General features: G+C 46.2%; 1 protein-coding gene across 10 annotated transcripts in view; it reads left to right on the top strand.

Annotated features, from left to right (window-relative positions):
* Positions 1-13,063, top strand: part of synrg (synergin, gamma) — a 51,996-nt gene that overhangs the window by 30,290 nt on the left and 8,643 nt on the right. For 7 of the 10 annotated variants that reach the window (XM_015367591.2, XM_015367594.2, XM_015367590.2 and 4 more), the window contains 8 exons: positions 3,998-4,567; positions 5,494-5,657; positions 6,182-6,235; positions 6,497-6,593; positions 7,335-7,483; positions 8,126-8,236; positions 8,590-8,628; positions 11,589-11,621. In XM_015367591.2, the coding sequence (XP_015223077.2) occupies positions 3,998-4,567; positions 5,494-5,657; positions 6,182-6,235; positions 6,497-6,593; positions 7,335-7,483; positions 8,126-8,236; positions 8,590-8,628; positions 11,589-11,621 (1,217 nt within the window). The remainder of the gene's footprint in view (positions 1-3,997; positions 4,568-5,493; positions 5,658-6,181; positions 6,236-6,496; positions 6,594-7,334; positions 7,484-8,125; positions 8,237-8,589; positions 8,629-11,588; positions 11,622-13,063) is intronic. The other 3 variants (XM_015367595.2, XM_006641080.3, XM_015367593.2) reach the window with 2 other exon arrangements.

The raw sequence follows: 13,063 nt of genomic DNA, 5'->3' as shown, positions 1-13,063 counted from the left end.
GTTTTTTTTTCCTTTTTTTTTTAATTTACATTAAGCTCCCATTTATCTAATCGGCATCCTAATCAGAGTTTGCAGATTAGATTGCATGATCACATGAGTTTCAGACAGATAACACTGTTATGACCAGGGTGTAAACCAGTCCCGTTTCAGTGGTCGAATTCTTGTGGTTGTGGTAAGTGGCAGCAAACATCTTTACTCCAGTGACCCTGAGTTGATTTTCCAGAGTGGCCGGATTTTTATTTGAGAAGCATTTGGCTGCTAGTTTGAGGCGCCAGTTAGCAATTTGAAATCATGCTCTCAGGTTAAATAAGCTTTCTCCAAAACTCCTTTCTTGTTTATTATTTTCTTCACATTGCTAATAATCTGAGTTTAATTTGATCATACACAAACAGACTCCTTCCCCTCGGCTTGTGACAGTATACTGGAACCAGTACTGCTGCATTTACAATGCTGACGCATTCAGTTTTCTGCTGTGTTCTGGCTATGCTACGCTTTGCACGACTCGAGGGGACTCAGCCTGTTGTTGCAGTTGAAGATAGAAGCAGGATCTTGAGGTCTTACTTATTGCCCGGCATGTTGAGAAATCACATCTCTCTCCGTTTCTGGCTCGGTGAACCTGGTTTCCGAAGTGTCTATATCGTGTGGAGGCTGGTCCTGCACTGCCTGTGTGAGATGGATGTGGGCTGAGGGGGCAGGCAGAAGGGAGCAGATATTGGTGTGTGTGTGTGTGACCTACGAAACAACACTGCTGTCTGTTGATATAAACACCGATAATCAGTGTTAATCAAAACGAATTGAATTTCATTTACATATTCGTCACCAGAAGGCGGGTTTTGAAACTGATCAAAAAGATTTTTCCAGCTCAGGTTTTCCCAGTTCTGGTCTTGGGGATTCACTTTTGGATCAGATTATTCCCTTATATGCTCCAAATTATTCAGCCTTTTTAAGTCATCTCAGCTTCCAGAACGTGAATTCTGCTAATGCTACGCTAAGCATTGGAGGTTTTAAAATGCAGGATAAGTTGGTTGCCATTTGGATTATAGTTGGGGGAGATCAGCGGGATAGCGGGGCTGAAACTGGGGGAAAGAAGCCACTCACCTGCACAGACAACAACGACCACTGGTATTAAACGCCCTTCCCAATGGGCTGGTCTTCCAGTGGGCGGTTCTGATGTGCAGTACCAGGAATACTGTGTCACAGGGTGACAGAAACAGCTGAGGCATGAAGATCCTCCAGTCCGTAGTATAGCGCTAGCTGAACAGGCTGTTTTCTTCCTCAGTGCAATCGGAAAGTGGAAAAGCCATTTAGATTCAGCTATTTCACAGATAATTCTCTTAGATTCAGCCATACTTGCTTGTACAACTAGATCTGTCTTGGGGTTTGGGAAGAAAGATAATGTGAAAAGTTCCACTTTGAAGACGAACTAGTTGTCAATTATCTGTCAGATTCACTGGTGGTTATTTCTAATCCTTGTTCCTCTGCTCTGTCAGTAGGTCTTTGAGTAAACGGTTGTGTGGGAAACAATTTTCACCTTGTCAACAGCCCCTCTAATTGCTGCAGAGATAATTTTTTATTAATTGAAATAGCTTAGCCATTTTCATTCTTCTAATTATAGTCCCCGTTAGATCATGTTAGTTATTTAGGTGTCAGTTAATTCCCATTAAAACTCTTAGGTTATATGTTAAAAGCTTATATAGTAATATACTGCAGGTGCAAATATAGTTTTTTCAGAATCTGTAATAGGTAGGTGAATATTTAATTACAGTTAAAGCTAAAATATATTGTGCTTATCCACAATAAACCAATTTCTAATTCCGTGCTACACCCAGTCCACTTAATGCACAAGGAATCAGTGATTACTGCCTTGTTTTATTGCCTTAATTATGAATTAAAATCTCAGTGCCTGATTTCTAGCACTGTTAAGATCAAGCCCTGACCTTTCATTAGGTTTGTTAATTTTTTTAGTATTTTTGTTTACTGTTTTGCAGTCCTCCGTATTCCCAGTAGCGCTCTAGAGTCGCCTTTGAAATATTGGAGGGTTTGGAGGGCACTGTTTAGTGAACAAGGCAGGGCAGGACCGTGGAACCACGAGTCTGTGTCAGCCGCACACCGGCAACTCTCGGGAAGGTAGGGCAAGCCAGAGACCTGGAGCTGAGGTTTCCAGGCAGGGAAGATGAGGAGGCAGGGTTCTCAGTCCCAGCAACACAACACAGCTTCCTTTGTATTGGAAATACTAATGCAAACAACAGGCTTCCAGTTGTCCAAAACACCTGATTCATTTAGGCTTTTGTTCCTGTTTTCTATTACTCAACATGTGACAGCATCTTCAATTCCTATCAAGGAGCTACCCACAGGATATTTTCCAACTAAAGCCACTGCTTATGTTGGAATTATAAAGGGGTGTTCAGGTTTGGGAGATGTACAAATGCCTGTAGTCCTTTTTTCACTCATTACCTTTTAAAAAGTAATCATTTTGCATTGTTTCGTGGTAGTTATGCGGATCAGGTTAAAATTGACAACAACGGATTCTGCTTTGACTATGGTCATAATTCAGTAAATTGGTCTAGTGTATTTGGAGGAAAAGAAAATAGTCAAATACAGTTTGGTTGCCAAACCATGTGACCAATTAGCTTCATTCACTGGTGGCGAATAATTGCTTTTACTGCTCTATGACGTTTCTTAAACATCCAGTTTGTGTATGTGAAATGTTCCTTATGTATAGGTTTACCATACAATTGATTGGCTCATTTTGCCCATATTTTCTCCCATAGTGACTGAATAAAATTGGTAGAGAAATTACAAATCTAACATACATTTTGTACAGTTAATCGTGATGACATTTGTTTTACACAAAATCCAACATTGCCAGCACATCGCACCCATCCATTGTTCTTGTATGTCCTTCAGGTTGTGGGCATGAGAGGACGAAGCACAAAAATGTTCATAGTTGCATATTTACAAAAGAGTTTCGCACAAAAATCGCACAAAATCCACTATCAAATATGGCTTCCTTGCCAGTAAGCACTTTCAGTCAGATTTTTCCACAAAGATCTTTACCAATATACAAGATGGATGTTTTCCTTAAATGTTTTGACATTGATTTTGGATTGGGCCATGTGAAGTGTCATGAATTGGGGAAAGACCACAAAATCAACAAGATGGAAATCTACTGGAGTTCAGCTCCATTGGTCCAGCTGCAAGGAGTTTGCTTTTCAAGGTAGAAGGTCACTGGCAGCAGGATTTGTCACTGCGCAGTGCCATCAACACGTTTGCGAAGCGTGGGGGCAGTAGCCACAATGGTTTGGGTTGTCTTTGTGGCTTCAAAACGAAATGCTTTCACGTTTGTCCTTTTAGGTAGCACAGGAAAAACATCCTTTAAAAGTACAGTGGTCTTCGAGCTGCATTCTGCGTTTAGTTGCCTGAAGACGGGAAGGTGGAATAGCAACAGAAAAGAAACCACACGCATCTAGCACTGCATTGCAACAGCATTGTCCTAAATCTGAAATTTTATTTGCAGAGCAGAGGTTTTGATGACTGCAGTTCAGAACACAATGAAGCTAAAGGCCAGTGCAGCTCTCCAAGGGGGGTTCAGGGAGCATAGCTGCGTGCCAGTGGCTTGGCTGGGACTCGGGGCTCAGTGACGTAGCCCCCACACCCTTGCTCGCTGCCTGTCCTGCACACCTTCCTGTTTACAAAAGCAGGGTTTTATTCCAGTAAACAGCTTGTAGGCTCAGGATGAGAGCAAGTAAGTATACCTACCTAAGGGCTGTGCAGCTGTAGGTCTATGCAATAGGGGTCTACACGTACATACTTCACTGCAAGAAGGCTGGTATATTCATTAAATCCCGCAGTAAGAAGCTGTCCTGTCATGCTTCAGAATAGGTTGCCTCACTGCTGTAGGTAATTTTCCAGTCCTGTCAGCTCCACCTGACAAGTCCAGCTTCAGTAATGATATTCTCATTGGGAGAGCCTCCTGTTTGTTTGTTTGTTCATGCAGAGGGGGAAGATTTGAAGTTCGACCCCTTCGGAAACTTCGGCGGGGGTGGCTCCACTGTCAGCAGCCTCGCCAGCTATGATTGGTCAGACCGAGAGGAGCCCCCGGCCAGTCAGGGGAAGAAGCCGCAGTTTAGTTCAGAAGGTGGCAGCCGGCCTTCCTCCGCCATCCTGCACAGGAAGGAGACGTCCTTCGGGAGCTCGGAGAACATCACCATGACAACCGTCGCCAAGGTCACCACCTTCCCCCCGGATGAGGCCGTCTCTAGAGACGACAAGTTCGAGGCCTTTGCGCCCTTTGGGTCCGGCCCCCAGCTGCCCGAGGATGACGACTTTGGGGATTTTGCCAGCACCGTCTCGGAGAAGGCTGACTCCCCTCCCGCCCCAGTGGACCCTGGCGCCGATGGACCGCAGAACCTGACTGGAGAAGCTGCCGATGAATTTGGTGCCTTCCAGGGAGATAAACCCAAGTTCGGCAAGTTTGACTTCCTCAAGGCCAGCTCCCAGGCCAAGGTGAAGTCCAGTGAGGAGATGATCAAGAGTGAACTGGCAACCTTTGACCTCTCCGTGCAGGGTGAGTGGCCTGTGTTTCACAACCACACTGATTCCTCTCCGTTGCTGTCTCCATGGTGCTCATTTCTGTCTTGCTGTAAAATCTGCTTTTCTTCTGTCTCTGGTCTGTGGCCTTTTACTTTACTGTTTATGTAGACCTTGTATACCTCCACATTAACAATAGAAACAATAAGAAGTTTTGTGTGAAATTAAGATAGTATAGAATGCCTAGCCTATTCAAAACAAAGGTTAAACCAAGACTTTGGAGTATCTTCGGAAGATAGCTAGATTAAAATCACCTTTTAACAAAATGTTTAGTCAGTGGGCGCAGCGTACATCTGTACCTCAAACACAAGGCTCCACAGAGTTTGTGAGTCGGCTTTAGAAGTTACCAGGTACAGAACAGCAGATGGCACTCTGTGGACTGCTGGCAAGACAGAGATAGATAAACAGAGTTTCTTAGGAGCTGAGTGCTAGAATTATCTAATTCTGCAGCTCCTTTTTGTCATCATAGATCTACTCACTTACATTATATTAGCCACTGAATGTGGTATAAGCTAAATTCTGATTCTTTCTTAAAACACGGTCTGATAAAGTGTTTTTTTCTGTCTGTAGTCATCAGATTTTCTCGGATGCCGTTTTGTCCCATGTGGCTGTGTTGCTCTGTCTCCCCAGTAAGAAATGTGCTGTCTGTAATCGACTCAGCTTGGCAATGGAAATAATTTCACTGCAGGTGTACATATATGTAAAATTTTAAACGGTGGAAAAGAACTGTAATTGCTATTTTAAATCCACAAAAATCTGTCTAAGCAGATAGGACCTTTGCTGTAATCACACAACAGCTGCTGGCTGCTGGCTTGTAGACAAGGGCTCTCAGGTCCAGCCTCCGATGGCCGCGCAGCGCGCTGCTAGTCACCTCCATGCCTGTGCTGTCTCCGTTTTGCTCAGGCTCACACAAGAGGAGCCTCAGTCTTGGCGATAAAGAGATCGGGCGCTCCACCCCGTCCCCCGCCCCCGAGCAGCTGTTCCGGGATCGCTCCAGCACGCTGAGCGAGAAGCCTGCCCTGCCGGTCATCCGCGACAAGTATAAGGACCTCACCGGGGAGGTGGAGGTGAGGAGGGGGGGGCTTCCCCTCGAGCCGGAGCAGGGGGAATTCCTCCAGCTCCGAGGCTCTCAGCCAGCCACCTCGGAGTAACGAAGAAAAAGCGGGCTTTTACTTTTTTCCCTTTGGCGCTGCTCCTTTTGATGGTCTTAATCCCAAGATGCTCATGATGCTTCCCAGACAGAAGCCTGTGCTCTGTGTCATGGTACATTCTTATATGCTGTCCATTTTATCAAGGCCGAAAGAGAAAAGGCAAAAAAAAAAAGGAACCTTAACCTTTAGCGGGGTCTGAAACTCATTAACAGCCTTGTGCCTTGTTTGCAGATTGAATGTTAAAAGCTGAGGTTTGCTGATGCGGTGTCTCCTGAACAAATTCAGTTAAAACTTATTGATGTTCGTCTGCCGGGATATTTCAGGGCACATCTGGATGAGGTTCCATTTGCTAGAAGAAACCTTAGGCAAAAAATTGGCCAATGGGAGTCCCCTTGCTTCTGACCTCTCTTTCTTAACTTTATGGGTTGTTTTTATTTCAGGAAAGTGAACGCTATGCTTACGAATGGCAGAGATGTTTGGAAAGTGCCCTGCAGGTAAGCAGACACCTGCTTTGCTATGAGATCTGCACGTCACTGTACCCGTCACACAACAAGCAGATAAAACATTGCTTTGTAGAGGAATAGTGTTTGAAATACAAGGCGAAGGGGTAATCGTTTTCTTTTCACACAGTTGAACATTTTTACATTTTCCCTGTACAAATTCCTGTACGCATATAATGTGTACATTTATAACACCATAACAAGCTGGGGCGACTGGCTTTTGTGAATCAACTTCCTCTGGATTTCTGTGCGCAGGTCATCAACAAAGCCAACAACACTCTGAACAGCATCAGCAGCTCGGCGGTCTGCACTGAGGTCATCCAGTCTGCCCAGGGGATGGAGTACCTGCTTGGTGAGAGAGCCCGGAGACAGAGTAGCATTGTGTTGAGAGCAGACATTTATATTCATCTCATCATCTGTAACCAAGCACATGAGGCTGAGGCTTGTGAACCTGTCTGGTCTTATGTTTACCTGGATGGAAGACCTCTTAGCTGCTGGAAGAGTAGGGGCCAGTAGGGGGCGCTCACCCTGTGGTTTGTGTGGGTGCTAATGCCCCAGTATAGTAACGGGACACTTACTTCGGATGAGACGTAAATCGGAGGTCCTGACTCTATGTGGTCATTAAAAATCCCAGGGCGTTTCTCGAAAAGATTAGGGGTGTTACCCCAGTGTCCTGGCCAAATTTCCCCCTGGCCTTTGCCAGTCATGGCCTCCTAATAATCCCCATCTCTGAACTGGCTTCATCACTCTGCTCTCCTCCCCACTGAGAGCTGGTGTGTGGGGAGAGTACTGGTGCATCATCCAGGTGGGGCTGCACACTGGTGGAGGTGGGGGGGATCCCCATTACCTGTAAAACGCTTTGAGTGGAGTGTCCAGAAAAGCTCTATATGAGAAATTATGTTAACTATTGCTATAGCAGCGGAAATAAGGCGCGACAGGGAAGTCAGGCCTGCACACACTGCTGCGCTTCCCTCTGCTGAGCTCTGCCCATGGCATTTGTGTGACGCGTTGAGGCTCTCTGCGCCAGAGCTGTTAATCTGAGAAACCGGCCAAGTCCCTGATGGCTTTTCTCCTGTCTGGGCTCCCGCTGCAGGCGTGGTGGAGGTGTACCGCGTGGCCAGGCGGGTGGAGCTGGGGATCAAGGCCACGGCCGTGTGCTCCGAGAAGCTGCAGCAGCTCCTCAAGGACATCAGCCGCGTCTGGAACAACCTGATGGGCTTCATGTCGCTCGCCAACGTGACGGTAAGGTCCCTGGGGTGGGAGGGCAGAGGGTGGGGGAGAAGAGCTGCTGGAGGCCAGGCGGTATAGTAACACAGAGCAGGTACGAGTCTCTGCTGAGACTGAGGTCTACGTGGTTCACATTTTTCCTGTCAATCAAGAGGTGAGGAAATAACCCTTTCCAACTCAGACGCTAACAATAGTGTGCTACACAAAATGTGTCTTTTTAATTTTGGAATTAATTCCAAAGCTGCGTTCATTAGCTTACATCACCAGTAAAGACAAGCGAGACTGTTCCAGAGAGGTAGCCAGGCTTCACAGATGAGGTGGCGCTGTTCCTTTCTCTCTCCAGGCTGTAACCTCTCACTTACTTTGGTAACTCCTGGCTCATCCTTCTGAAACATGGCAGAAGTTTTGTTTTGGCCTATGCGTAGCAGCTTAGTACATTTTCAGATCTGCAGAAATATTTTAACTTCTTCTGCAGGAGAAAGTGTTGCAGGGACTCGGGTCCCATTTAGGGTGTCTCCCCTCACCCCCTGTGCCTGCTGGGTTAGACTTTGGCTCACTCTCGGAGTTTAAATGGATTACTTATAAAGAGATGGAACATGCTTGGAAGATTTCTTTTAAAACCCCATGTGCTTCTCGTTTTGTTATTTTTTTGGGCAGCCTGATGAGAGCTCCTTGGATTTCTCTTCCTGTATCCTGCGGCACGGCATCAAAAATGCCAAGGAGCTGGCCTGCGGGGTGTGCCTGCTGAACGTGGACTCGCGGAGCAAGGTGAGAGCACCCCAGCGCCTGCAGCCATAGTCCTGTCCATAAACACTCCACTCCTGCACCCCGGGTGAATGACAGGATAAGGAAAGCTATCGTGTATCCTTCAAAATCGTGGTTTTCACAAATGTCTTGAGTAATTGAGTCTTTTCATTCCTTTTCTTAGATTAACAAGTAAAGAAATACTGCGGCAGTTTACCATGTTCAGACATAAAATAACCCTAGCTTAGACACATTTCTTTCAAAATGTAATTGCCTTACACGCAGTGATTACAGTTGCCAGTTGTGATGAGAAACTGATTTGGCCTGGCAGAAAATCCCAGATTAACGTTTTTTTTTTGGTTTTGGACGCTTTGCAGAAAAAAGAAGGCAGAACTGTTGGACGGCTCTTTAAAAAAGTATGGAGGGGTGACGCCTGTCTAATAATCCTGTTACAGCTCTGATCTCGGGGTGGGGGCAGAGGGTTGTGGAAGGGAAGTGCTGAAGGCAGTGGAACACAAAAACGACCAGATCTGCTCTTTCAACAGCTTTTTTATCAGTACTGCGTGAGGGATAGACAGCTCGTAGCTGTGTGCTGCAGATGCAATCAAACGGATTGTTCTTGGCCAGTCCTGTGGAGATTAATGAAATAAGTCAGCATTCAGATGAATGAAAGGCTTATGTTTGTTTTTTTGTTTTTTGAAAATTTCCGCTTCAGTTGCTTTGTTGTGCTCGTTTCAGAGCAACTGGGACTCCCCTTTGTATGGTTAAGGTCTCCCAGGGTTGGAGTGAGCTGATCGCGTGCAGCTCGTTGCTAGGCTAAGCCACAGTAAAGCCACAAATAAACGCTCGGCCAGCTGGGTCAAAGTTTTGATCACACCCGGTCCCACCCTGAGAGTGGAGAGCCGGACAAGCAAAGTGACTGGCATGAGTGACTGTCCGGAAAATAAAAAAAACAAGTACAGATGCCTTCTCAGCGTGTTTTGCTGGTGTGTTTGCAAGGTGGACTGTGGCAGTCACCGGGGCGATCCAGGCGACAGGACTGGAAGAGGCAGCGTGCGAAAGGCAGACCTGTTCTTTTTGTGCTCCCTGCTCTCTGTGCCGGCTGTTGCATGGGGGGGATCTGACAGGGGGAGAAGCAGCTTAGTGGACTGATCACAAAAACCAGGACTCGTACGCCAGACTATTCACCCTTACCTTTCACCCTCACGCCCCAGCACGTCGGCGCAGGAACGCGGCACAGTTCACGGCGGCTGTGCGGCTCTGCATGTTGCAGTGTCATCCAACCTGCAGTTCAGACCGAAACACGCATGTTCGTTACTGCATTGGGAAGCAGGATATTATTAGCGCTTCCGTTTTCCAGTATTTGTGCTCCTCAAGGAAACTTGTTTTTCAGGGTTTTCACAGAGTTCTCAAAATCTCCTTCTGGCCTTCAGCATAAAGTGTATTGATGCTCTTTCTTAGCTGCACCCCCCTCCTTTGACTTATGAGCAGTAATTTTAGAAGCAATAGTTTCACATTTGTTAGAGCTTTATTTTAAAGTTTATAGTTCAGTAGTCAAAGCTACAGCTTTACTTGTGACCGGCCCCACATTGTTTCAATAAATATCTCAAAACCAAGATACTTAATTATAACATGTGATTACATTTTGAAGTTGAACACACGGGGTGTTCAGCAAATCTAATGCCATAGCACATGGTTTGCCCACTTCAGGGTTTCTTTTGGAATCAGCAGTATTGAACTCTAGCATACAAGCATTTTATTTCTTCCACAGCTAGTGTTTAGATGTGCATAGTGTATATGCTGTTACTGCAAACCAAATGGTAAAATGCTATAAGTCAGATGAGTTTAAGTGGAGCTGCTGGGAGTGGGTTAAATATACACAGCATGCAGGTCAGGTAGGGAAAGTACTGTGATCTGAGTAACCCTTGTGTGGTATGGTGTTTTTCCTGAGTTGGGGGATGCACAGCCATTTGTTTGCAGAAGGGGTGTTTTACCTTTGTTGGTCAGTTAAAAGAGAAAGCCAGCAGCCATAGGCTTAATTATATTGCCTTACGATTTGCCTTACATCCTAAACTGTTGTCCATTGCGTTTGCAAACAGTACGATGTGCGTGGGGCTCTTCGCTCTCAGTGTTAATTGTCCACCTGGGGCTGACCCCCCCCCCCCCCCATGGGCAAGTTGTGGGCGAAGCTGTGAAACTGCAGGACTGCAACATGGGTTTAATAGCCCGTGGGATTATTGATCAGAGTCGCTTGTAAACTCTGCTCAGGGATCGATGAGGGAAAACACTCGGTGGCTGTGATGTTGAGTCGAAAGCTGGCCTCGTAATGAGCAGCGCTGTGGTGTTTCTAGCTCACAATGGAATTGGCTTTCGTTAAGTTAAAAAGAGGTCAACCATAAACACAGAAAATGAAGAGCCCAATGGATGTAGCTTCACCTGTCTAGGTGCCGAGAGTGGTGGTCTTCAGTGTAGAGGCTGCAGGACTGATTGGTAACTGCGTTATTTCCTGGGAAGCTGCGTGATTAAGCTGCGGCTGGGGTGTGATCTCTGGGAGTCTTGGGGGGTGTGTTGTCTATTCCTTACCTCTTACCCTTCTCTCTTGCTTTTCCTGCCAGTTGATTTTACCGTTCGAAAATGGAAAAAACGGCAAAATGAAAGCACTTTCCTATGGAATGTGTCTTTTGAAATGCACATCATGGGACCCCTTGAACTTTCTCGGTCTCTATCCCAGCAGTTCCCAGCCCTGGTCCCGGTGGAACACTGTGTTTCCTGGATTTTTTGCTGGTTCTTCATCGCAGGGCTTAATTTTCTACCTAGGGCACGTTTGTCAGTTTTTGCTTTCAGGCTCTTAAAAGGTCAAGTGGGATTTGAAGTTAGTGTCAACGCTGTACCAGTTCCTGAGTTTCAGAGCTGCCCTCACCCAGGTGTGTTGGAAAATGCAAGTAGCTTGCCCTGGGCAGAAGGAACAAACACTTATTGTGGGCGTGTCCCACCTGATCATCCACTTGTATCGGCTTGTAAGAGCTGTTTAGTTGGGCATCACAGCTGTGTCAAAGTTCTGCATACTGAAGCTGTTGGAAGCAGTGCCCCTGGATTTGGGTGTTTTTGACACGCAGGACTGACCAAAGAAACAGGTTGAATAAAATGGAAACAAGCAGGCAGAAGCATTAAGGTACCGATTTAGCACTGGAGATGATTGTTGCTCAGGTTTAGTGAAAACCAGTATCCTCAGTGTTCCTGCAGGATCAGGGCTGATCCCCTTCTCTGTCTGGCTAATGGAAGGCAAAGGGCATGTGGGCTGGTGGGAGCATTAATTACAGGTTGCCGATTCCTGCTTCCTGCAAAGAAATGCTGACATTTCTTGTGCTACTTGCAGGCACGAGCAAAAGACAGTGACAGGAGGTTATGGGTAAATATGCCTTATTTTTTATCTTTCTTAAGTTCTTCACACTGTAGTTTTTCTCTATTACTGCCAGGAGCAGTGGGGTGGAATCTGCAGTGGCTTACACTCTGCATAAGGGGGCGCAGTGCTGGCCCGCACGATTTCCCGACAGAGGTCTAGAGAAGAGGGGCCTGTAAGATGTGCACGCTGCTATTTTGTAAAGCTAGCTCACCTGAAGGGAGAGAGGCCATAACTAAAGACATTCAGGGTAGCTGCACATTTCTAAAAAGAAATTTAGAAATGCTAATAATTTTTGTTTTGCCCTCCCAGTTTGGTATAGTGAAAATAGGTGTCTTTCATGCCTCCACTCACCAGCCCAGCAACTGCACCCAGGTGAGAATGAAGAAGTGCAGGCTGACTCCTCCAACCGGCCCTGCTGTCTCGAGACAGTCATCATTTCAAACATCACAGGCAGCATAGCCTCCAGCCCAAAATGTAGCGCTCGGGGAAGGAGCATCCCTCACCTGAGTCACGGACAGCCAGGACTGTGCTGTCTGAATAATCCCACCCTACCCGCTCATCCATCCAGTCTGCTTTGGGGAATCCTATTCCCAGTTGCCTCTCAACATGACCCAGGCTCCAGCCCGTGCCACTTGAACTGTAGAGCCCAGGCGAAGGGCTTTACCAGTTGAGCCATTTGACAGGCCCCACATTTATTTTAAAAGGAAGCATTGAGTGTCCTTCACAGTTAGCCGAAGTTCCGTTCGAGGCCTTCAAAAACTGTAGCTGATGGACATTTAAACTGCTGAGGTGTCTGAAGAGTAAATTGCCATCTTTAGCAAATGTGCACTAGAGAACATGTCTTTTGTACGGCCTTCCCTCGTTATTCTCCTCTCTCCATGAATTGCAGGCCTTGGCATGTTATTATTTCACAGCAGCAGTGGAGGAGAGGCACAGAAGCAGAGCTGCACATGTGTCTGTAGTATAACCTGACAGAACTGGGGCTACTTTATTGTCTTCATTGAGTTTTACACAAAAAAAAAGATATCTAGACTTGTGCTTTGCATATTTTCTGAATGCAATAGACATGTTTCAAATACTCATCCCTGCTTCAAAAATGCTCTCAGCCAAAGCACCTCTCTGAGGTCTGTCTGCTGTCTGGGCTAGTGTGGATGTTTGTATCAGGGCTCGGCACATAGTGTATTTATAAACATATACTCTGGAGTTCAGTTACTATTGGGAGCTGCAGGAAACAGGATATAAATCGGAACAATGAGGCTTAAAGTGTTACGAGAAAACGAGAAGTGTTTATTTTGAGGTTTTCACAGTGTGCCGGAGCTCAGGGGCATTATTGTAAACCCCTTCATGTACAGTATATGGATATTTATACCAAGCTGTGCAACTGGTTTGCAAGTACCGAGGCAGAGAGTCTTTGATCTCCCAAAAAACGGAACACAGTGACTATCGCC

This window comes from Lepisosteus oculatus, chromosome 26 (genome assembly GCF_040954835.1).
Source record: "Lepisosteus oculatus isolate fLepOcu1 chromosome 26, fLepOcu1.hap2, whole genome shotgun sequence".
Taxonomy (NCBI): Eukaryota; Metazoa; Chordata; class Actinopteri; order Semionotiformes; family Lepisosteidae; genus Lepisosteus; species Lepisosteus oculatus.
This window is presented reverse-complemented; position numbering and strand designations above follow the sequence as displayed.